This window comes from Thunnus albacares, chromosome 12 (assembly GCF_914725855.1).
Source record: "Thunnus albacares chromosome 12, fThuAlb1.1, whole genome shotgun sequence".
NCBI lineage: Eukaryota > Metazoa > Chordata > Actinopteri > Scombriformes > Scombridae > Thunnus > Thunnus albacares.
This window is the reverse complement of record NC_058117.1, coordinates 25,529,664-25,554,558: the sequence shown is the minus strand read 5'-3', so window position 1 is coordinate 25,554,558 and position 24,895 is coordinate 25,529,664. Positions and strand designations below refer to the sequence as shown.

General features: G+C 39.3%; 1 protein-coding gene across 1 annotated transcript in view; it reads left to right on the top strand.

Annotated features, from left to right (window-relative positions):
* Positions 1 to 4,332, top strand: part of LOC122994518 (contactin-associated protein-like 4) — a 122,465-nt gene extending 118,133 nt beyond the window's left edge. The window contains exons 23-24 of the mRNA XM_044369244.1: positions 562 to 633; positions 1,383 to 4,332. Of these exons, the coding sequence (XP_044225179.1) occupies positions 562 to 633; positions 1,383 to 1,579 (269 nt within the window). The 3' untranslated portion in view covers positions 1,580 to 4,332. The remainder of the gene's footprint in view (positions 1 to 561; positions 634 to 1,382) is intronic.
* Positions 4,333 to 24,895: the final 20,563 nt, after the last annotated feature.

Here is a 24,895-nt window from a genome sequence, read left to right as displayed (position 1 = left end):
AAAATTATACTTAAAGTTGATTACCATCCAGTAAAGTCACACAAAGCCATGCTACCACAAGATATTCCAAATTTTATCTGCTCTTCGCAGTACTGTATGTGTAGGGTAGCATGCATCTCTTGTTGTCTTTCCATTTCTGTGTGGATGAAAGCTGCTCCTCCAGCTCATAAGGGGCTCATTATTCACATACATGATAACTCCTTGTTTTTGGAGACTAATGACAGTGTGATCAATGCTTTAATTAATTTGGACCACAGAGGGGAGTGTCCTTTGGGATTTCTTCCTCTGGGCTCGTTCTTATCCAGTTACTGTTGCTTTATTAGAGTCCTTTGGAGAGCTGCTGCTGTATTCCCTTCCTGCTCTGAATACTATTTTGATCTTGTCTCTCCTATCTGATTTGTTTATTTTTGTAATTTTTCCTCTTTCCTTATTTTTCCTCTCATCACACTGTACTTCCCACATGTTTTTGGTGTCTTTTGGTTTTTCATTTGGGCTTTTTATTGGCTTTTTCTCCCCTTCTACCTTCCTCATCTCCTCCTCACCCTTCTTCCTCTGCTGTAGACCAGTCGGGTTCAGTGGGTTCAGGTCAACCTCTAGTCAATGCCATCAGGACTGACTCGGCTCTGATTGGAGGTACTGAACTTTTTCACCATATTTCACCGCTCTGGAACATCTTGTTTCACCTTGTTTCACTGGTATAAAACCAGGATCTTTGTGTTTTTCAAGTCAAGTCAGCACCTGAGTTTAGGTGAACAAAGTCGTGGACAGATGTTGAGTTTCGGGAGTAAAGTGATGTGCCAGACAAGAGTCCATTTAAAACTCATTTAAAACTTTGTTGCTCTGCCAGCACAGATTGATTCAAAGTGAAGACTGAAAAGGTTCAATCTATAATCGTGTAGATAGAAAAGGTGAGACCCAGATAAAAGTCATTTGAAACTGTCCATTAAACTGGCCTGACTCTGTTTCAGTGCACAGAGGGCAGTTCACCTCATTAAACCTATGCAGAAATGGCTTGCTGATGGGAAAACTTTTTCACTGTTATCTTAAAATGCATGCTCACTTTGTAATGTAGTATTAAATAGATTTCTGCACTATATTGGAGTTCTATTGAAATTCAACCTGTTCTCATACTCTCAAATGTGCTCAACAGAGCAGAAGGACCCAATAGATTCAAAAGATTGAAAATGCTGTTTAATGTACTTGAAAGTTAGATTAGTAAGATAATCAAAACATTAGGACATAAAATGGCAGTACCATGGAAGAACAGCTGATTTTGGAGCAGTTTCTTTAAGTCTTTGAAGCATTCTTGAATATTGAAATTTGAAAAGATGATTATCTGATGTCTTAGCCTTTTTAAATCTTGAAATTCATCTCCCTTACAGGTGTAATAGCAGTGGTCATCTTTGTGATTGTGACTGGCCTGGCAATAACTGCCAGATTCCTCTACCAGAGAAAAGAGACGTATCGAAACCAGGAGGTGAAGGGAGTGAAACAGGAGGACAGCCAAGATTTCCCTTTCAACAACCAGACTGACTCCCAGAATGCCTCCAGCGAAAATCCAAAGGAGTACTTCATTTAACCGGAGGCAATGATGATCTGATTAACTCGTGGTTTTTGGAGCCGAGGGGGCAGGAAGGGGTGTCCTGCTATGCCTCAGGACTTTACACTGCACTCTGAGCCACTCAGAGACTTTCCTGTCAGAAGTGGCTCCACAGCATGTGGAAGGCAAAAAAGAACAATTCACGTAGTGTTGTCTTTCTGTTGCTTTACTGTAAATTATGAATATACTGATACAAACACACGGGCAACAGTGTTGGACTTGCAGTTTAAGGTGTTGATATCCTTGTTTTAATTGTAAATATTCAAAAATGTACATGTTGAATTAATGTCTTTGTAAGAATTTCTGGCTAATGTCACTTTGTCATATTGAATTGTTGGAAATAGTGGAGATATCCGTATTTTTCATGGAATATGGGAGTGGAAAATGTGAAGCTACGCCCTTTTGTGGTTTGGTTTCTTCTAGAGTGAGATGGGTATCTAGAGACTGACTTTTTGCCCCCCGAAAGTTCAGGTCAGTGGTTTTGATCACATGGTTTCACTCACGTTTTACAAGGTCACCACGCTAACCCTCCAGAGATATTTTACAGTTCCTCTTCCTCCATCCCTCCTACTTTCTCTGTAGGTCTCTGCTAAGTTGCAGTTTTATCATCTTCTGTCTGAGGATATATAGATTTTTCTTTCACCATATTGCAAATTCACATGAGCTTAGTCATGGATTTATAACTTTTATGAGATGTGTACAGCAATTAACCCATCCAATGGTCAATCACATGCATGATTAAGTAATGTACAAACCAAGCAGAGTTAATAAACATTTTTAAAGTTTAGCTTGAAGCTGCTGAGGAGAGAATTATGAGAGAACATCAGGAAGAAAGTTGTAACGACTAACCTTTTACTCCCATAGTTATGCAAATCATCACAAAAAGTAAAATCAGAACTGCATACATATCGGAAGCTACAAAGGTTGACCTTAAGTGGCCTCTCTTATGTAATGCAGCATGGGAAATCCTTTGTGATAACATTTCATGTGAAATTCAAGCAGTTTCTCCCTCAGGTAGAAACTCTGCCAGTGCGACTTCTTCCCTTCCCATGGTTCAAATGATTCAACCCACTTTGTTCTAGTGAAACGAGGCTCCTAGTCTGTAGTCTGGATTCATTTATAACAACTTGTGAATGATTGTGTGAAGGTTTCCTTATTTCTGAGCCATAATCAGGGCAGTGGTGGACTGACGGGGGCAGTTGGTTTATTTCTTTTTTCTTTTCTAAAACATGGAGGCTCAGAATCTGAAACCCATCCATGAATCTTGATCTTTTCTAGACCTCTATCGTGTGTGGTTCCATCAAAAGTCTTTACATCCAAACTTAAAAAGGTTTCTACTCCCTACTGTATGGCGCCTGCTGGGAGATTATTCTTCCAACTCTCTACAATGTATCTGAAAAGTGAAACTTTTAGCACTGACAGACTCTGTAACACTGTGGCTGTCTGTCATCTCATTCACTGCACGCAGAGACAGTTAATGTGTTTTTGAAATGCTAATCAGCTTCGGTCTGACAGGTGGATTGTGACTCGTTTGAAAGCAGAGAGATGATCGAAATGAGAAAGATAATTTCAGAGACAGTTTCAAGCAGACATGGATGTAATGAAAACAAATCTGATGTTAACACTTGAAAATGAAGCAAATCTCTCCATGTGTTAATTCAGCTGATAGAGGGAAGACGTGAAGCAGAAAGGGGATCGACAGCAGCTGTTTATCAAACACACACCACTGTCTCTCAGCGGGACCCTAAAGCACAGATGGGATTTTAATGAGAAAAGTTGCCAAAACTTCAAAGTACATCTTTAAACTTCATCTCTTTGTGTATTCTTATTTTATCACCTCACAACAAGTGAAAAGCTGACAGAGGGCATTGTTCTCTGCTGTGTCTCTGTTGGCGTTAACAAGTACTCATCCACCGCTGTGCAACAATCCTGCAGCAGCCGCTCACTCCTGAGACACTGAAGAGTAAAGCTGAACAGGTAACAGATGCCAGTGCACACGGGTCATCAAATTTCTGCCCTACAAAGGAAGTGGGTGGTAACTAACTCAGCAAATCTGAAATGACACATTATCTTTACTTTCCTCATCACCTGACAAAATTCTGCTTGATACAGACGTGAAGAAAACATTGTTTAAAAGCATGTGTGGTCGATGATGTTTCACTTCTGAAACAAAAGAAATACATACAGTATGTTACAGTTGTTTACCTTTGTGGGGCATAAGTGGGGCACAAAAGTACCTGTCATTTGACTCAGTTATCTTACCATTAAACTAAAATAAAATAAAACTGTAAAAAAAATATATATATACACACATATATATATATATATATATGGAAAACCAAACTTTAAATTGTAAAATCTTCAGGCTCAAGCCATAGTGACAGATTACCAATACCTGTCGAACCATGATCATTATACAGAAGAACAGCATCGTTACAGCTATGGATTTGAGTTTGCGTACATGCACCTGTACACTTCAAACCATATTCAACCTAAAATTGAGGAATCCAATTTTCACTGACAGTGGTTTGGTTTCTTTTCTGGCAAGATGTGTAGTTAAGCTGAACATCTCTCAGTGTAACTATGATAATGTAATGGTACTTACAGTAATATTGGTGATTGGTGAATAACAGTGATGTCAATGAGTTTGAGTGACATGTCATGAAAACATCCAGAAGATTTGAGCCATATTCTGGTTTGGTTACAGAAAAAAATTACTGTTTGATGACAATAAAAAAAATGTTTTTACAAAAATTGATTATGATTTTCATTTGCCTTACCCCCAAAGTATGTGAATTAATAAACATTTAAGAAGATATACCCTAAAACAACTGAAAAAGTCTCCCCATCCACACAGATGCATGTTTCTCCATTAAAATCATCAAAATTATAATTACACAAATACACTATGACTCATTTTATCACATTTTTTTTTCTTTGGTACAATAATTTGCTCTTCACTAAAATGTTGAGATCAGTAGTCTCTGTGCTATAAGAAACATCTGACAAATATCCAACTTGCAAGTTTTTTTTTCTTTATAAAGAAAAGTCTTGCATCTACAAATTATTGAGCTGTGTGGTTCCTCAGATGAATGAAACTGACATACAGCAAGAGTTTACCCCTCAACAGCGAGCATAATTAACTTGTACTTAGCTCTTCATTGTTGCTCCCTCTCAGCTTAGCATAAGCACATGGCATTTCTGATGGCTGTTAACATCCTGCAGTCCAGAGATGAAGAAAATGTGTGAAGCTATGAAGCACCCAGGAGCAGAGGATGCCAAAGTGATTCGCTCTGAAGAGCCACTTAGCTTCTCTGCCTGTTTAAACATTCACACGCTGGAGGTTACAAGCTGATTCAACTGCCTAAGATCAGTGAACCCTGCTCAATTCATTTAAATCTCCTCTTATTGGTTGTGATCAGAAACAAGATGCGAAGCTGATGACTGACATCCTTGGTATCATTAATGATATCAAAGACTCCTTGAAGAAACCTCAAACATTATAAGGATCATCTAATCTCTCCTGCCAACTATGATAAATGTGATAAATGCTCTCTCATCTTTAGGCAGTGCAGTATACAATTAAAATGTTTGATTAGGATGAGAAATACCACAGGGATACAGCACAGTCTCTTGCACTCTGCTGCCAGCTGATTTAAAGCGTTGAGTTGTGGAAACAGAATTCACACTGTTGTTTTACTTGGTTTCACCATTTGTACTCTTAAGGTGGCTTGAAAAGTTTGTAGTTTCAATATTCATCACAAAAAGCCACTGGCTGGCATTTACTGAAGTCGGTTGGACTCCAATTGTGACATGTCCTCACAGAGGACAATTCTTCATATTTATCTAATAAGATGCAATGCGTTAAAGTTTGTGAAGCACTGTCCAGTAATATTACGTGTACAATGGGTGTTCCACAAGGGTCAGAGTTAGGTCCCTTGTTATTTAGCCTATATATTAATGATCTCCCTAAACAGTGTTATGATGTAGAACTGCAAAATATATTAAAATGACACTATTGTATACACACAAAAAACAGCTGAGCTAGCAGCTGCTAAGCTAACAACTGGACTGGAAAGGGATCACACATTGGCTTGATCAATCACATCCGTGTCTAAATTTAAACAAGACAAAAAGTAGATTTTTTTCTAAAACCATGGTAAACCTTAACACTGATACTCTCATCAAAGGTGAAAGGATTGATATAGTTACTGATTTTAAATATCTTGGTGTGGTACAACATCCACATTTAAACTTTAAGAAACATGTTTAAAAAAATGGTTAAAACCAGTGAATTTCAGACATATTAAAAACTGTCTATCTCTGGATGCAGCCAAGATATTTATGCATGCTATAATTCTTTCCCATATGTTTTATTGCATTACATGTTGGGGGCACTAATAGCCGTAAGATCGATTGAGTCGTTATACAAACAAACTTTAAACAAAAAGCCAATGCATTTCCATCACTGTAGGATACTGGAGAAATACAGTTTACTAAGCTTTGAGAATTTTGGATTATTTTTTAAATTTGTGCCTGGTTTATAAAATTTTAAATGGCTTTGCCCCTCCTCCACTACGTTAATTTGTGTATATTCGCCCAGTAAATTCTATCAGATCCTCCAGAATATCCTCTATATGAGATTTTTCAATATCATTTTGCCACACTGCATTTGGGCAATCAGTTTTCTCTTTAACAGTCACAAATCAGTGGAACACCCTGCCTGATGATGTGAGGAGCTGCAGCTCTATCAGCACTTTCAAAATTTAAAAAAAGTCTGTTAAAATCTGCTCTGCTCTGTACTCACCGACCTTTGATAAGCATACATTTGTGATGTGCAACTGTGTGTAGTTTTGTATTTCTTGTGTGTTCTTTTTTGTATAACTTTGTATGTTGTTTTTGCTCTGTACAGTTTGTTATTGTGCTGTTGATTTTTTTTTTTTTTTGCTTTGACCTGCCAAGGGACTAAAGACGTGACTTAGCTTGCAGCTATTACCCAGTATGGTGTATCAAATGGTGACATTTATGTTTGAAAAAAAGGACCTTAAAGTGCCACCAATGGCTGCTAGATGCTGGCTCCAACTATTCAAAAAGTCTCAATTACTCTCTAGAAATACTAAGTCAATCATTTTTTTTCAACAACTCTCAACCGCTAAATTCAGGCCCACTAATAAGGGTGCTGGTGGTCATTTTGGAAATTATTGCTCTATTAAAGGATTTGAAGATTTCTTCACAGATGTGTTTTACAATTGGTTCACCTGCTGCTCTCCCCAGCTCCGGGACTCACACTGAGTTGGACTATTGTTGCAATATTTCAGTAAGTTTAATGTGACTTTGTTACAATAGGCTACCTGCCAAGTTAGCACATTTAGCTGAAGTACCTAACGTTAAATCAAAGTAAGATGTTCCTCGTAAGCTAACATTAGCTTCAGTCTGAGGTAGCAGGGCGTGTTTCCAGAGCTTGAAAGGCAACACCCTGCACTTCTTATCTGGAAAGTCCTGGCTCCAAACGGAAAAGATGCGCCGACCGTAAGCTGCAACTCTGGGTTTCAAACCAGCTCCAATGCAAAACAATGGGTGCTACGTCCACTTCTATGTTCTATGCTCTGGACTGACCTTGGAGCTTTGAGGGCAGTTTATTTTGCTGGGTTTTTGTTGTTTGTTTGGTTTTTTTTACACTAAATATTCCTAACTGGAGGTTCCACTCACTTTCTTCCAGAGATTTCAGCCACAACATCGTTATCATCAAGTGAGCTACTTATGGAACTTTTTAATTTTCACTAAGCACAATTAATGGACAAGTGGATGATGAAGGATTTCAGAAGTTTCTACAGACATTTAGATTTTCTGAGGTGAAAATTTGTCACCTTTGGGATTCATTGTACCACCAAATAATTTGAGTGCACTTATGGCACACACATAAGTGCAGCAATAAGTGTGGTGAAAAAAACAAGATTTGCCCCAACTGAGATTTACTCAATCCATGACAGCATTTCTTCTTTGAGAGCAGCTCCAACTCCAATCTACCAATTATGTAATGCAACATAAACAGCTGTGTTGATGCTAAATGGTAACGAATCAGAGTAAAAGGAATCTGAGCATTGGAGATGCTGGGGTCACTCTCTCCTCCCTCTGTCTTTTTGTTCCTTTGTCTCTATCTAATCCGGATCAGCTGCTCTTCTGTGCACCATCGGATGATGCAGATGTTGTTGTTTACCCAGCAGGAGGAAGTCAAGCCTCTCATCAGCAGCTCTTCATGGAGTAAACAGGAGGAGACCAGAGTTCTCCTGCTGACGGGCACCTGCTCTGCCACCTGCTTTATGAGGCTTAAAAATGAAAAAAATGAAGGTAATTTAGAGATTAGGATACTCTGTTATTTTATTCATTGAGTTGGGGGAAGGAAACAGTAAATAATTTGAATTAAACTGAATAACTCAGTGCTGTGACACTGGAATGATTCTGAAGAGCCAAGGGTTATTGCTAGTTAATGTAATAATTCTGATGCATGATGTGCTGTATCACATATTTCCCTTAAAAGTAATTTAAAGATTAAGATCTGCTGTTTTAATGTGTTTGAAGGGAAATGAACAGAACAAAAGATTATTTTCAACACTGGGATAGAGTCAGTGCTTCTGCTAGAATATGGTTTATCATGTGGAATAGGTTACATTTACTTTAAATTAAAGTGCTAATATAATTTTATTTAACAGTCTTACAGCAATTTTTTCAAGTGGCAGAATAAAGGACACCTACAGTGAGCATTACACACATGCATATATATATATATATATATATATATATATATATATATATAAATAAAATTTCAAAGACTTCAGACTTCAGTGAAATCACATTTTGATTTGAGTCCTTTCGAGCCTCAAATATTTATCAATGCCCTAATTTTCATTCTCCTACAGTTATCACCAGCTATTACCATTTCATTATAATTGCTGTGATTAAACAGTTCCACAGTGTCATGATAGGTTGTGATTATTTCTGATGCACATGTGGGGACACAGTGTGTATCTAAAAAGGTCCACTGTAGAATAATCATTAAATTTAATCTGCTGCTCAGTTCAGACTTTTGAGCTTTATAAATAAACAAACTCTCAAAATTTTAAATTATTAATAAACAGAAGGCTGGAGTAGAACAGATGACTTATCTGAATGATTAAAAGATTAGGTTGCCAATTTTCTATATTTTTCTTACTGCCAACAAATCTCATGTGCACAACCAAACCAACAATGAACTGATCCTACTGACAGGTGTGTATCCAAAGCCATAGTCTTCCATCGTTGTCTAAAAATGATTAAAAACACACATCAAGGTTGCACTGAGTGACATGTTGCTTCGCCACTAAGGCTACATTCACACTGCAAGCCTTAGTGTTCAATTTGGATTTATTGCTCAGGTCCCATTTTTTGTTTGGTTTTTCACATTACTTTTCAAATTTGGCCAATATCAAATTCTAGCATGAACTGGTCAAGGTCCTGAACTGACCCGCATGCAAGAACAATAACAAAGACATCACATGCAGCACGCTGTCTTACAGAAGTAAACATGGAGGCCACTGAAGTCAGAGTTTACGGTTTCATTCATAAATTGATGTGCAGTGGAAGCCAGCGAATTCGTGAGCAGATGATAATGAGGACGAGGATGAGGAAAAAGAAAGCAAAATTTTTAATTATGTGTTTTTTTGGAGCAATGGCTACTACTTCTGTACAGAGGTGTGTGTGGATGCGAGAGTTGGAGCCAGGAGTGGTGAGATCACGACATGAATGGCTTCACAGAAACAGATTTAATCCAAAGTTTCAGGATGTCAAGGGCTACTTTTAACTACATCTGTCAGGGCCTCTCCACAAGACTCTCAAGGCAAGACACTCAGTTCAGGTGACCCATCTCCCTGAGAAAGAACGTAGGTGTTGGGTTGTATTGGCTGGAGTGACATTAAGTCGCATGAATTCCAATATGACTGTTTAGACTGAGGTCGCATTGCAAAAAATCAGATCTGTATTTGATTTAGGACCACATATGAAAACACATATGACCAGGACCACATATGGCCCAAATCAGAAATGAAAAGATCAGATTCCACGTGATTTGTGCTGTTCACACTATCATGAAAAACAAACAGATCTAAGTCACATCAGAGCAAAAAAAAAAAAGAGATTTGGGCCACTTTTGCCTGCAGTCTGAACGTAGCCCAAGAGTTTGGGCACGTTAGTTTGTTTAATGCAAGTAGGTTGTAATAGGTTGTTTAATGCAAGTAGGTTGTATCATTACATCCTGCCTACAATGCTAATAGTAATTTTTGGCAAAACTGTGTAAAAAAAAGTAATTGACTCTGCACTGGATCTATTATAGTCATCCAGAAGGTCAAGGTGACATTTAACAAAGCTTAGACTTCTTTAGAGAGACTGTTCAAAAGGCATCGAACACCCTACCACCACTACCCAACAGCCATCCAGCGTTGTTAGAGATGAGCCACTGTAGGAGGTTGTACACCGCATGTCCAAAATGCCAGGGACACTTGCTCTTTTCATGACATGGACTGATAAGGTTAATCTAGGTAAAAGCCGTTTCCCCTTATTGATTTCTCTTATCAAGTCCATACCTATCACAAAGGGGAAGAAGTAAACAGAAGCAGATGGGTTAGCAAGGGTTTTTTACAGGTTTTGAGATAATTGATAGGTGGATTACACATATAGTCTGCAGTGTAATATCAGAAAAGTTTGAGTTGTAAAAGTTTTCTTGTGTGGATACCGTCTCTGTTCTGCCCTCACCATGCATGTGGGTGGACAGTTCTGCGTCGAGCTAAACACACTTCCAAAAAAGGTTGATGACAAAAGTTGGCCTTTGAAATAGGGGGGTGCCCATACACAAATATGTTATTTGGTAAAGCACAAATAGTGGGTTTTTTATGAATATTTGTTTCATACAAATATTTTAAAAATTATTTGTTTTCAGGAAAAAAAAAAAAACATGTCAAATAGAGCGCAAGTCGGTTACATTGCTATTTCAGTCTTTGTCCTCTGCTCCGCTGTTACTTCTATCAGCAGGTCTCAACGAAGGGAGTCACATCCACGTGCTACATGATGCACATTTCCTAATTTTGACATCACTCCCAGAGTTGGGGGTGTTCCCCAGAGAGAAAGCTGAGCTACTGACACACACAAAGTGCTCCCAAGGGACTCTCTATAACCTGTTATTCCTCTTTCCACAAAGTTAGGTTGTAAAAAAATAAGCAATAAATGAAAAGTGCAAAGCAATAAACGCCCTACACATTACTACACGCTGTGCTGTCTCTGTGTTATGAGTGTATAAATAGGTAGTCTATGATCTGGGAGAGTGTGGGGACCTCCTTCGTAAGGTAGTTTATGCATGAACACTTATTGTAACACTTTAATTTTCTAAAATTAAAAGCGTAATAAAAACAAAAACATTTTTAAGCCTCTTTTAACTTTTATTTGAATACAAATAATTTTGCTGCCTCAACAAATACAGATACAAATACACATACCAGGCCCTCTGCATACTCCTACTTTGAAATCTTAACTGGAAGCAACTGTGGGACTGAAAACAGTAGTGAAATCCAATCATAGTGATAACAAGCCCAAAGATGACATACCATAAACAAGAGTTTAAACAAAGATATTGTAAAAAAAAAAATAGTACTGGAAGGAAACTGGTTTCACAAAAATATAGACTTGTGATTTTTCTAGATTTTAGACAAAGCTAGACAAAAGACACCTTGTAATTTCGAGCCAGTGTACTTCTACAACTGTCAACGTTGTAAAAATCATCCAAGTTGAGTGTGAACATTCATTCTTGACCTTGTAATTAGTAGTTTGACAAAATTATTATCACTTAAAAGGTCCAGTATGTAGAATTTAGTGGCATCTAGCGGAACGCACTTGGCAGAAATGGATTATAATATTCATAAGTTTATTTTAATCAGTGTGTAATCATCTGTAAATAAGAATTGTTGTGTTTTCATTACCTTAGAGCCCTTTATATCTACATAGAGAGTGGGTCCCCTTCCACGGAGGCCGCCATGTTGCACCTCCATGTTTCTACAGTAGCCCAGAACAGACAAACTAAACACCAGCTCTAGAGAGGGCCTTTCACGTTTCTCGCAAGTTTTGTAGCCATCGTAGATTCTCCTACACGCTTGGAAAGGGAGGGGGAGAGGGAGGGGTATTCAGTTGGTTGCAATCTGCACCCTCAACACTAGATCCACTAAATCCTTCACACCAACTTACAAGCTTTTTAGGAAGCTTGCTCAAACCCCAAAGTAAACCCCCAAAGTATATGCAAAAACAAAAGGCAGTGCCCGGTCAACCCAGCACAATCGTGTTGAACATACTCAACGTGCACTCTTGTGGTGGAGGTGATCGATGTCAATCCTCAACAAGGTGATGAAGACTAGTTACAGCTAATCTGAATGTTTCCATGACCACAGTGGTAAACAAATATTGTGTCTGTGGAGGAATCAGACGTAGAAGTAGCAAGGTGTGACATCACCCCTTGGTTTGCATTGGATCCAGTTTGAAGCTCAGAGTTGCAGTTTAGGCGCTTTAAACAAGGACGAAGGATTCCTGTTTGAAGAATTCACAAACTTCAGTTAGAGCTTCATCAAACTGGCCACAATGATTGTTTTAAGCGGAAGTGTGAACCCAAACGAGAAGGGTCAACTTTCTCTTGTTTCATTGTAGTAACCCTAGCTGCAAATCTCAGACTGGGACTCATGCTTGCATTGCATTAAGATGGGATTTAATTTCCTGTTTTGCTGTGGTTGTCGGGGGAGATGGGGACACCGGTGGGGTGACTGAAGATCTTGTCTCATTAAACAGCAGTCAGATGAACAGTGGAGTTTCTCTCTGCTTCAGCTTAAAGCCCTCAATGTTTAGTTATGATGCTTTGCTGGAGAGAAAAGATCTCTTCTCTCATAGCAGGCTGCTGGTAATTATCCAGCCCACCTACAGTTCATAATCTGAGAGGCTGGAGATGTTTCTCACTGTGGAGTTTGGATTCAATCAGATGAGTAATTAGATGGCAGAGTTTGTCCAGCTAATTACCAGCCCACCTACAGCATGTGGGAGAGAGTAGAGCCAGTCCACTATCATTCCTCATTTCTCTTATATAACAAATGATCTAATAAACTCTTCATTTCATTCATGTGTGGGTGTGTTAAAGCAGAACATCTGTTGAATTTGGTACCCAACTCGACTGAACAGCTCATTAAAATCTATTAACATTTAAGAATTTGATGTCTGTGACCCTGAAAATATTGAGTACTAATCCTAAAGTATGAAAGCAAAAAATCAGATTGCAGTGCACTTTGTAAGTTGATACAGTTGAGGAAGAGCAACCATTCAGATACTCAACTCTACTCAGTTGGTTGTGTTTCTCCAGAGAGTAAACACTGCTAATTGACTGTGTTTCTTGTTTGAGGGTGTATCTGTGTGTTAAAAGTATTATTTTCTTGTGTGGAAGGTTTCCATATCCCCCCTTTTCAGTAACTCCCAACTTTGTTTCCTCTTGTTTTGGGCCCACTTCTTTTATCATTTTTGATAGAATTAGTGGGTGACCGTGTGGAGTTATTTTTCTTCAGCCACCTTTCCAGATCCCAAGGGATCCATTTTTGCAGTGTTTTCTATTAATTTCCTAACCAGCAACCCCTACCGGGTTTTGCATTCAGGGAAACGTAACAAATGAAGTTAAAGATGCTTTAAAACAGGCTATAGTCACTGTTTTATTGGAGAAACATATCTTCACTGAGGATTCTGAGGCTAAATTAGAGTGTGGGTGAAGAGGGTGACAGGAAACATGATACCGAAGTGAGGCTAAAAAAACTGGATGTGAAGCTCAGGCTAGACCAAATAAAGTTTAAGCAGATGAGAATGTAGTTGGCTCACCAGGAAAGTGAAAAGGAGCGGGCCATTCATTTGAAAGAGCTTGAAGAGCTCCGTATGAAGTCAACAGTCTATGACTAAAGAGTTCAATTTAGCTCAGAACAGCTGACTGGTGCCACCATTTAATGTAAAGGAGGTGGATCAGTATTTCATACTTTGAGCAAGTTGCTGATGCTTTGAAATGGCCAGAGGAGTTCAGGCCACTGTTACTTCAAAGTGTGTTGGTAGGAAGAGCTCAGTGTTTATGCATCCTTATCCATTGCTCTGATTACAAGACTGTAATCATCCTTTCCTATGAGTTGGTGCCAGAAGCACATCGGCAGCAGTTCCGCAAACTGAAAGAACAATTGTCAGACTTATGGAGTTTGCAAGAGAGCACCAGGGTTTGTTTTAGCGTTTGGTGTAAGACGCATGAAGCTAAAGCTACATAATGGAATGAGCGCAGAACTAATTCTGGAAAAAGCTGTTCTGGCTGACAGGTTTTCACTCACATGTCAAGCTTTTCAAAGTCAAACATCTCATCAAAACCCTTAATTGCCTTCAAACTAGGGTTTTCACCATCTTTCCCCAAAACCAATCATTAGCTAATGTAGTTAGCCAGCCCCCAGTAGCTGGTGCAGGCCAACCTATCGTAGCTCTTTCTCTGCTGGTAGTTCCCAAGCAGCTTTGAAGCCAGGGTGGCTGGGTGACAGTCCAAAGGAAGCATAGCCCTAAGCAGAAGCCCAAGGTACACCACCAACTAGTTCACATTTCTAACTGGTTCTCCCCACTCAGTCACACTCCGGCTGAGAAACCAACTCTGATTATTGGCAGCTCCATAGTGAGAAACGTGAAGTTAGCGACACCGGCGACCATAGTCAAATGCATTCCTGGGGCCAGAGCAGGCGACGCTGAATGAAATTTTTAAAACTGCTGGTTAAGAATCAGTATTGAATTCCCCAACATGTTGAGTGCTATTTCACACAGTGCGTTAAAGTCTGAGCTTGCATTGGCCACAATAACCCTTCGCGCTCCTTGTAGATTTATGTAACAACTCCAGAGCCAGATTCCTCTGCATGCACGACGACATTGTCACCCTCTCTGCTATTTCGGAATATATTCACATGGAAGATCTGATAGCAAGTTTGTTCTGAGTCTTAAATTAGGTGTCTAGCTTTATAATCAATGAGGAGATAACCGTAAATGGGGTAGGTGGCATCATTAAACACCTAAAATATATTGTTACCAGGAAACTATCTATCCAATAACCTGATACTTATCTCTGGGGTTTTTAAACAAAACCAGGTAGTTGGTAATTAAACTAATAGTTCGACTGGCTTTACCTTGAATAAACTTTGTAATAGATATATACAGCTAAGATTACAATGGTGTATGCATTTAGTATGAACATTCTGTACTGTTACTTGCGCCATTCATTAAATCATCTGAGAGTAGATTGTTGTCTGGAGGAAGTAGTACATCGTAACACATTCAGGTGAGCTGTTCACAAAATCTCTTATCTTAAGGAGTTGATCATATAAAGGCTGCCAACGTGAGTAAATGTATACATTATCAACCCCATATGAAATAGCCATCGACATATTTTTAATAACTCTTGACAAAGTCAATTTGAAGGACTGCTCAGGAATCTATAAGGCAGGGTGGTATAATCAGACAACATGCGCTGCTTGTTGTACACAACTCGAACTCTTTTCAAAACTGTCTCATTTTTGAGGTGGAACTACTTTTTAATCACTATTTACTTTTTATTGACTGACTACTGCAGCATTTTTAACATTTAATGTTACCCCTTTGCATTTGACCTGTGTTTTTACCTAGTTGCGTGTCAGGCATAGCACTTAGGATCCCCCCCGATACAAACTCTGTGATGTCTTCCTCGGAAGCTGCACACATCTCCGTCATTTTTCATGCATTAAATCACCCAAGTATGAACCCAGGGGTGGGACCCAATCACTGGCTTTCGATGTAAAAACCACACTGTCACAATACAACACCCACTCCTGCAATTTATCCAGCAAGTCAAAGCATGAGCATGCATGGGCAGTTGTCATGGCCCCTGTGAAGACATTCACATCTCTAATTCTTGAGCCCTTACTTGTCTGTATGACTCCATTGCACCATCACCACATTCAGATGAAACAGAACTGCCGCACATCATAATGATGACTAAACATCAGCTGTGTGAACCAGTCCGGCTCTGATCAACTCGTACAATGGCATATTACTCTTCATGCTGAATCTCCCCCACAAGGGGTTTAGGAGTAGTTTTGTCGCAACTCTTGACCGCCTTGTTGACACATCTTAGCAGGATCTAGCTTAATACCCTCCTTCTCAAAATAATCAATGTACTTCTGATCAGCTGGTGTTTTGACATGCCCAGATTGCCAGACACCTCTTGCTTACACTTCAGAAATGTTTTAACATAATCCTTGAACAATGTATCTGTCTTGTTGGGGAAAATGCTACACTTCAATGATCACAATCTGGTATCCCTTTAACAGCTTTTTGTAGCTCAAACGACACCCACACACCTGACAGTAGTTTGTCACTGTCACCATGCATACATTCACCCTTTTGGTTCATGTCTTCAGCACACTTCCTGCACAACGGGAACATGAGCTTGTTGTGACATTTGTAGGGAAGGACAGAATGGAACAAGCGTTTTGGTGGGAACACAGTACATTTCACAAACCCAAAATCCCTATGAACAATCTGAAGATGGCCAACTAGGTACTGTTTCTTCACTGGAACAATAGAATACAGACTGAAGTCAGTGTGTTTTTTTTGTTTTTTTTTCCATCATTTTCAGCCTTGATACAGCTTCATGGTATTTGTATGACCACCAAAGAGCCTGTCGAGGGTCAAGGTGCTCCGGTTTTTTGTAACCGGCCAGAAATGCTTCAACTAGGTCTGAGTTTGCTAGCGACGCCCATTCACACTCCCTCATCACCACAACCCAAACACCATAGTGTTTCTAAGGCAGCTTTTTTTTTTCCCCTGAACATGTGATACATCTCACCATAGGAGACACCTGTGACAGGATTTACAGTCGCCTGAACATGACACAGCCATGACAAAAGCAACCCGCAGATTCAAACACCTGTATGAATTGTACCTGTCCACAAAGAATGGCCTGAATTGCTGTTCACCATGATTGAGTGCATGTTTGTCAATGCCCTTTGTGTGAGCCTAGCATTCGAGCCATTGCATAGACACTTTAGAAGACATCTTCTCTAATCTCTGCTTGAAAAATCAGACATATTCACGCACTGTTATACCACCTCAAAAAGACCACTCTCTCACTCGTTGTCAAATCCATAGGAGAGATCGGGGTATTTACCAATGTAATGTTCATTCTCTAGTATTGAACAAAGCCTAAGGCAGCAGGTGTTTTTGCCAGACGCATGGGAAGAAAGCTGAACACCCATCGCTGGCGGTATACACTGTCATACATCAAAATGACCCTGCTACCCCTCATCATCACCACAGGGGTGATACCCTGCTCAACAAAGTATTCTAGCAGAATGTAGTTGTCAAATCCGGATGCATTATGGACTATGAATGTGTACCCACGGTATTTTGGCTGCCTGTAACGCTTCACAAAAGCACCCACACATTGCTGTGTTGAAACAAAACTTGTTTCCATGAATGTCATGCCTCACAGTATTTTACCCCGGAGTATGGTATGATAGTGTTTAGCATCTAGCAACTTGTGTTGCTCAAAACAGTGTCTAGACTTGCAGATGCGTTTACAATCAGGGCATTTTAGACTATTGCCAGGCTGACTATGACACGGCGTAAAACAGACGTTGCAACACTGCTTACAATTGTGATACAGAGGTGTTTCATACGTATTATAGCAATACGTACAGGTGTTTGAGCCACCTAGAAAACCAGTCTGATTTTCAATCAGGTAGTTGTGCTCTACATGCAAATACAGCTAAACTTTTTAGTGCTTTGTAGGTGTGGTGTATCATGGGTCTGGAAACACTGCAGGCATTTGCATCCAACGCTGTGGTGGAAGACTATAATTTTTACATCTAAGTGTTGTTCGAATCTACCCACATCAGAGAACGAGACTTTGTGCATGTAATCAAAACCAACGGCACTGTGCAACTGCTTCCAATTTTTCAGCCTCGGATATGCATGCATTAGTAAAATGTGCAAGGCAGAGAAACACAGATTGTTGTCTCCCCTATTGCCAGGACTATGCAGAAACTAGCCTTTTTTGGATGAAATCTCATCATAAGGGACAGACCCCGGCCTTAATCACACACCTACATTTATCAAAGCTATGTTCTGAGTACTGGACGATGCCACTTCACCACCACTTACACACGCCCTTGAGCCATTAGCATCAGCAGCAGCAGTAGCAATACACTTAGCCCATTTTTCTCACCTTTTTTGTAAGCCCACGTATTTTTGTTTTTTAACCAGCCGTCTCAATGCAACAATCATATTCCATGTTAGACCCACATGGTGTATCAACATCATTATTTTGATTGTTGCACGCATCACATCATACCTCAGGGTCATATCTGAATTTTTTGGCAGGAGGGGGGGACATGTTACAGGCCTGATAGATGACCACTATTATACAACTATTATGACAAACTGTACATAGGTCAAAGCAGCGTCACTCTTGAATGGAAAAAAACGAAACACTATTTTGACTCTGATATCGTTTTCACAAGGCGGGTAAGACGCCTGGCTATATTACAATGCCACTCGTGGAAAGCTGCTATATTTTTCTGCAGTTTCCGAGTGTCAGCAGTGTGGATTTGTCTATACAGGGCAGCAGATTTCCTTTGGGCTTTAACTGTGTTTAATAATATATTGTTGCTTCGCTGTAATTCGTCAATTTTTCTACTTGTAGAACTCTCAAATTCCTTAATATAATCCTGTAATTCAGAGATCTTGCTATCCACAGCGCATCCCAATTGATCAAAGCGTGTATTAACACTGTTACACAGAGCCTCTACCCCATCAAATTTGTTATTTACCACACCATTACCAACAACGACATCACAGGCTATTTGTTGACTGCACTGCCGGCACTATATCACTTCTGTTACAAAGATCATAAAGTTCGCTCAAATTCCAACTGTTCTGCTATAAGCCCTTGTAAGCTATTCCCCTGCCACACACAATCAGGTAATGCCTCGAAAATGTCTACGGGTGTGTCGGTGAAGTCTATGTTATCAACTAAACAGAACCAATCACCAAGCTGCAAAATAGGCAATGTATCGGGTGTACATGCCCTGGCGTCCACACACGCACTTTGCAAAGACTCTGCTTGTTGGATATCGAGCTGCGGGCTTGCCTCTCACTCGTCTCTGAGGAGCACTTCGACGGCACGGCTTGCCTCATCCTCCTCCGCCACTGGTTACACAAAGAAAGTCTCCTTGTAAGGGATGGTTATCTGCAACCTGCAATCTGCGGTCCTGTTGCATTAAAAAAAAAAAAAAAGAAATATATCAATACCAGCAGTATATAAAAAGGACAGAACTCCACATGCACAGCCAGTATTTTCAGACAGGTGCTGGTCGGTCGCAGGAACATATAAGGTGAAAATCAGAATATACCACTGCACACTGTAATGACTTTACTGTGACTCACAGTAAAGTCATTACAGTGTGCGGTGGTATATTCTGATTTTCATATCAATACCAGCTTTTAAAACAAAATCTTACATTCAGATAACGATGCAAGTTGTATGAGAAATATCTTGTATGGCCTCCTCACACTTTTCGCTTGGCTGCTTCGCGAGCACCTTGGCCGCTTTTGACCTTATATATTTAAATCCACGTACACATTTGTTTTTAAAAAGGTATGATAAATAGACATTAAGTATCAAATCACTATTTCACACAGATTACTGGCATGTACATGCTGCTCACCATTTGTATGCGGATTTAGAGACTGCAAAATCTCCCTATTCTGCAAAAGTGTTTCCACACCAGGGGGAGACGGTACTACTAGTTAAAAAACAAAAAACAAACAAAAAAAAAAAACAATATCAGTCAAGAAAATACCTTTTTTATTGAAGATAAAAATAGGAAATATATATATGCACATTTTCACATGCACGCACAAAAGTGGGGGTCTTATACTACTTTCATCCCAGCTTTGCCGTAGTTAATGTTACTTCAAAAGTCCTCTTTTCCTCCTTCCAAAACTAGGTTGATTTGGATCTTGCAAATATCAAAGGTTTTAAATTAAATATAGCTATTTATCCAAGTCCAAAGTCATTAGTCAACCTACATTTTAATACTGGCAACACATTAACTTGATAATTTGGAATTAGAAATGCCTTGTTATACTGTGTTGAACAAAATAGGTTCCGTCTGTTTCCAACAATATGCAGATGCTTCAGTCTGAAATGTGTTGAAAATCATAACCTGAATCTCTTTTTCATCCTCTTGTTCTTAGTGAATTGTTTTACACCTTCATGGATGACGGCTGTCACCTGTTGCCTGAATTTTTAAGTAAAGAGAGCACACAAGAAGAGAAGACAAGACAAGCAAATGAGAATTAAGAGATTTATCGTGCAACAGATCAAGCTGATGTTGAGTACGTCTGCAGTAAACAGTTATCCGATTGCTCCACAGTCTAACAGCCGTAGTTTAAGAGCACCTTGACTCTTTCCCACCTTTCCTTCTTAATAGAAGATAACAGAGGTCTAATCTCTAATGGAAAAATAAATGTCCCTGGAGAAACAGAGCTAATCTGTGACAGAGAATTAACATCAGTGGAGGACAACTTTTTAAACATGGCTGCCTGCAGACGATGGGTACTTTTAAAAGGATTATCCTCACACTAATCGCCTTCCCTCTTCAAAAAATTTCCAGCTTCTCCTCTCTGTCTGCCTCCACACAGAAGTCAGTGTTCATCCTGATACGTATCAGTTATCACAGCCGAGCCACCTTACAGCCTCGCTACCCAATTATAAATTGATTTTCTACAAACATTTTTCAGGTTCACCTCAGTCTGCTCTTATCAGGCAGTTGGAGAGCTGTGAGGAAGAGGTGCAGGCCTTCAACACAGTAGAATCCAGACAGCCACAACTATTCAGATCTTCTTCCATCTGATAGAGAGTAGGGACATAAACCATTTGGATTTGATCTGTTTATTAAATCTTCAGCATTATGCAGATGAGGCTCCATAAATACATAAAGTCTGAACACACTTGATTTATTTTAAATGTACAAACAGTTGAGGGATTTTTGTTTCCTTTTGTATGGTCATTCTTTAGCCCTATTTTAGCTTTTAATGTAATGGGTCAGTGTGACTATGGGCTTTAGATCAACACGTTACCCTGCAGAATGGGTTGGTGAAAAAAATCACTTTCTTCTTTAAAACAGAAGTTCTGAAAGTCCAACACAGCGTGAGTCCCAGAGCCTGAGAGAACAGCAGGTGAGCGAACTCATATCAATCAACACCCACACAGCAGACATTAAAGTCTACTGTAAGTCTGTAAGCCATAATTTCCAAAATGACCACCAACACACTTAACCATGACTTGTTGGAAAAAAAACATAGTATTTCTAGAGAGAAACTGACACTTTGAATGGGAGTCAACTGGAGTCAGGGAGTTTTTGAAGCCAGCATCTAATGGCTGCCGGTGGCATAACAAAAAGCTTTTTGTAATTCTCCATTTTTATACTGTTATGATGTCTAACTTTAAACATGGTTAAAGTTCCAAAACTTGAGTTGAACGTGTGTAAAAGGCTTCAACTGCTCTAAATGCTCCATTTGCAAAGTTATCTCTATTTTCTTATTGAATTATCAGATTGTTCATGTATGCCCATAAACAGCCGTCCATTCCATAGCCTTTGTTGCTAAAGTTGTTCGCGTTGTCAGCATTTCAGATTGGTTGATATTGAGTAAAAAAGATGATTATTATGTAGCCTCAGGAGCTGGCAGAAGTCTGCCTGAGGGGTGTAATTTAAAAAAAAAAAAAGATGCTGCGCAGTAGCATTATGGGAAATGTAGGATGCCCACTAGTTACTAAAAGTCTGGATATCTTGGCCTCTTTTGCGAGTCACCTTATTGCATGGATGTGCCATACTTAATAGGTGGTGTGTTGTCTTAATATTCAATTAGTCAAGCAACAGATTTGAAAACATTTGTTAGTCATTCATCAACTCAGTCAATCAACTTTTCTAAGTTCTCCATATCTATGGGTTTTGGACTATTAGACAAAACAAGCAGTTTAAAGACCTTGGGATATATACACCAAACAGTCAGGACTGATAATAAGAATAAAGTTAGATGATCTACCTCTTATTTAACTGAACATGAAGCAGAAAGAAATGTATAAATATCTCCACCGTGCAGCTTGACTTCTGGCCATATCAGCTAGTTGTCACCAGTAGGTTTCTTCACCTACAAGACATCATTACAAAACATACTGTACAAGTGAAAACCATTTTGTTTTATTCTGAAAGAAATCCAAGACATTTTTAATTTGCGGAGGGTAGCTGTGTGTTGGGCAGACGTCACTGAGCATGCTCGGGGACATGATTGAGTTTCTGTGTACAGTGCTGAGGGGAATAAATTATAGTTGTCAAGTTTCCTAATGAAGGAATATATCAGCCAAATGCAGCAGTATGACTCTTTTGTGTTTAATAGTTTTTGGACAACAGTGGAAATCTGCGGCACAAAGCCATAAGTTGTGTCAGACTTTGACTACATAGACAATACTTGTTAGATAATTATTTGTTGGTTTTAGTCTTCATGTCATTTGTTGATGAAGCTATAAAGATAACAGCTTGGGCTCCCTGTGCCGACGCTTGCTGCTAGAACGTACATTAATAAGAACAATCTGTGATTTTAGAAAGATGAAATTCATCTAAGACTTCTGTTTTCAGTTATACACATTAAGCTTCTCCATCAGTATCTTGAGACATTCACTTGCTAAAGTCTCATTTACCCCACTGCTTGTCTCCCATTACATACACCTACATCCTGACATTTACACTGGAGTCCTATTTTACCTTGCACATAGATACAATAGAGTTATTTTCAGCTCAGCAGGCGCCTCCTTTCCATGTGCAGTTTACTCTTAATTTTTATCCTCTTAGGTTAGCTGGCATTGTTTTTTCCAACTTGTTTATTTCTTATTGTCTGCTTTTCCTCCTGTTTCTGCCTCTAATCTGCAATAGTTTTTTTTCCCCCCATAATTTCCAACAAACTGAATACTGATCAATTTTCCTTGCCTGTTTAGTTAAGATAAAATGCTTGGAGACTCTGCATTCTGAATTGAGATGTAGTAAACACATACTTTTCTAGTCGCTGCTGGTGTCTGATATTCTTAACTAGATGAATACACACCACTACACTAACATATGTCCCATGTTGTGTTTTTGGTGGCAGCTACGATATTAAGAAAACAGTTTGAAGCGGTTCTGTAAATTTGAACAGATTTAGTCCACAGCAGCAAACAGTTTTCTGTTGTGATGTGGATAACCTATAGTGCATTTCTGTCTCATTTCTAATGTTGGTGTGAACCATTAAGGATCACACAACATCCAATTTAGTAGATACGGTGTGTGCAATCTACTGATATCTAACAACAAGTCTAATGCCTTGCATTGAACTTTTATAGCCGATATCCTGGTCTGCAAATGTGAAACACATTTAAGCAAAGTATCAACGGTATAGACATCTTTTCTTCCCAGTGAATCCTGTAAAAACGAGCTGTTGCAACAATTTGCAATGAGTTAGTGTCAGCATTGGGGGGGGGGGGGGTTAGGCAAAGTTGTATCCTGCACACAATTGAGAAACTTGGACAAATAGCTGCTGTAAAGGGTGCCAGGGTGATGTCAGTCGTTCATTAGTGCTGATGCCATATTTAACAGTCAACTATCAGGAAAAAAACAACAGTTTTGCCACAGACTGACACTTGTAGTGCCTACTATTCATCCTAATTTGGTAACCTCTAGTAAGATGGTGCTGGAGGAATCATAGTGCCATTCAGGGCAAGCAGTGTGAGTGGACACAACGTCTAAAAAAACACACACAACATATCTCACAATTTATTCTCTCAGCTTTGAGGCAAGAGAAATGTCTCCAAGTAATGAATTAAACATAGCAGCAGGTAAAAATATATTAGTGCTTTCCGAGGGAACATGAATAATGTATTTGCAAATGGATCTATTTAAACCAAGATAGGTTTTCTCTGCTTGTTTGTGTGTTCACACAGGGAGCGGCACAGTTGAGGTGGAGCTGGCAGCTACAGTTTAATTTCCCCACCGGGCAGATTTGGCCCCATTGGAATGAGGGTTTTAGAAAGTATTCCCATCTCTGCAGGATATATATATATAGCATGTGTAAAGAAAATGTTGAGCTGAAAGAACGACACATTAGCACAGGTGTCTGTTAGTGACAATAGTCAATTTAATAACATACTGTAAATCTTTCCAAAAAAAAAAAAAAAAAACCTGCCATGTCAATATTTTCTAATGCATAAAGGTGCCAAACACTATGAGTATCAGCAGCAGGGAGCAGCTGAATGGTTGTGAAAGTGATGGATGCAATTTAATTTAAACATCAGGTAGATTTGGTCCCCTCAACATGACGCTGTTGGAGCGCATTTCTAATCCTGTTATATATATAGCAGACATTCCTAACCCACAGGCCTTGGAACGTATTCCACAATGAAATGACAGGAGTTGGCAAAACAAGCTTTAAAAAAGATTTACGGCTATAATTATTACAGTGTCCTGCGTTTTTTTGTCAGCACTCCTTGTCACAACTCTGACCACAGGAATGTTTGTTTGGGTTGGTCATCTGTATACGTGGTAACCAGTCTATCATCACCACCTTTCAGCATTCACCAGTTCATGAAATCTTATGGAGGACACTACTTTTATTTGGTAGGAAACCACATTAAAATTCACAGCAAACACTGTTTTTGTTTTTGGTTTGTCTACTTTACCTTCAGGTGTGCGTACTGATATGGAGGTTCGGCCGGTTCACAATATCAATATAAACACTGTCTGCAGTGCAAAAATGTTGGGAATCGATGATATATAACAGCCCCTCTGGCAGCCATCTTGGGAGGTCCTCAGCTGTTGGACAAAAAACAGGAATTGATTTTAATTTCAGGATCATACAATAAGATATTAACCCGATAATGGCTCAAATTCGACAGATGTGGTGCACAAAGGAGAACAAAGAGCATCAAGCTGCATAGTTTAAAAAAAAGTACTTTTGTCCCAAAATGTGGACGACAACAAATTCTGTATCTTAAATGTCTCATGGTGTCTGTATGCTTGAAATAAAGTTGTGGGATTGTCGAACAGCATCTGAAACCTTCTGCCCTCACCTTTTTCCACATTGGAATTTTGGGTGGTGGCCGACGTCTGACAATTT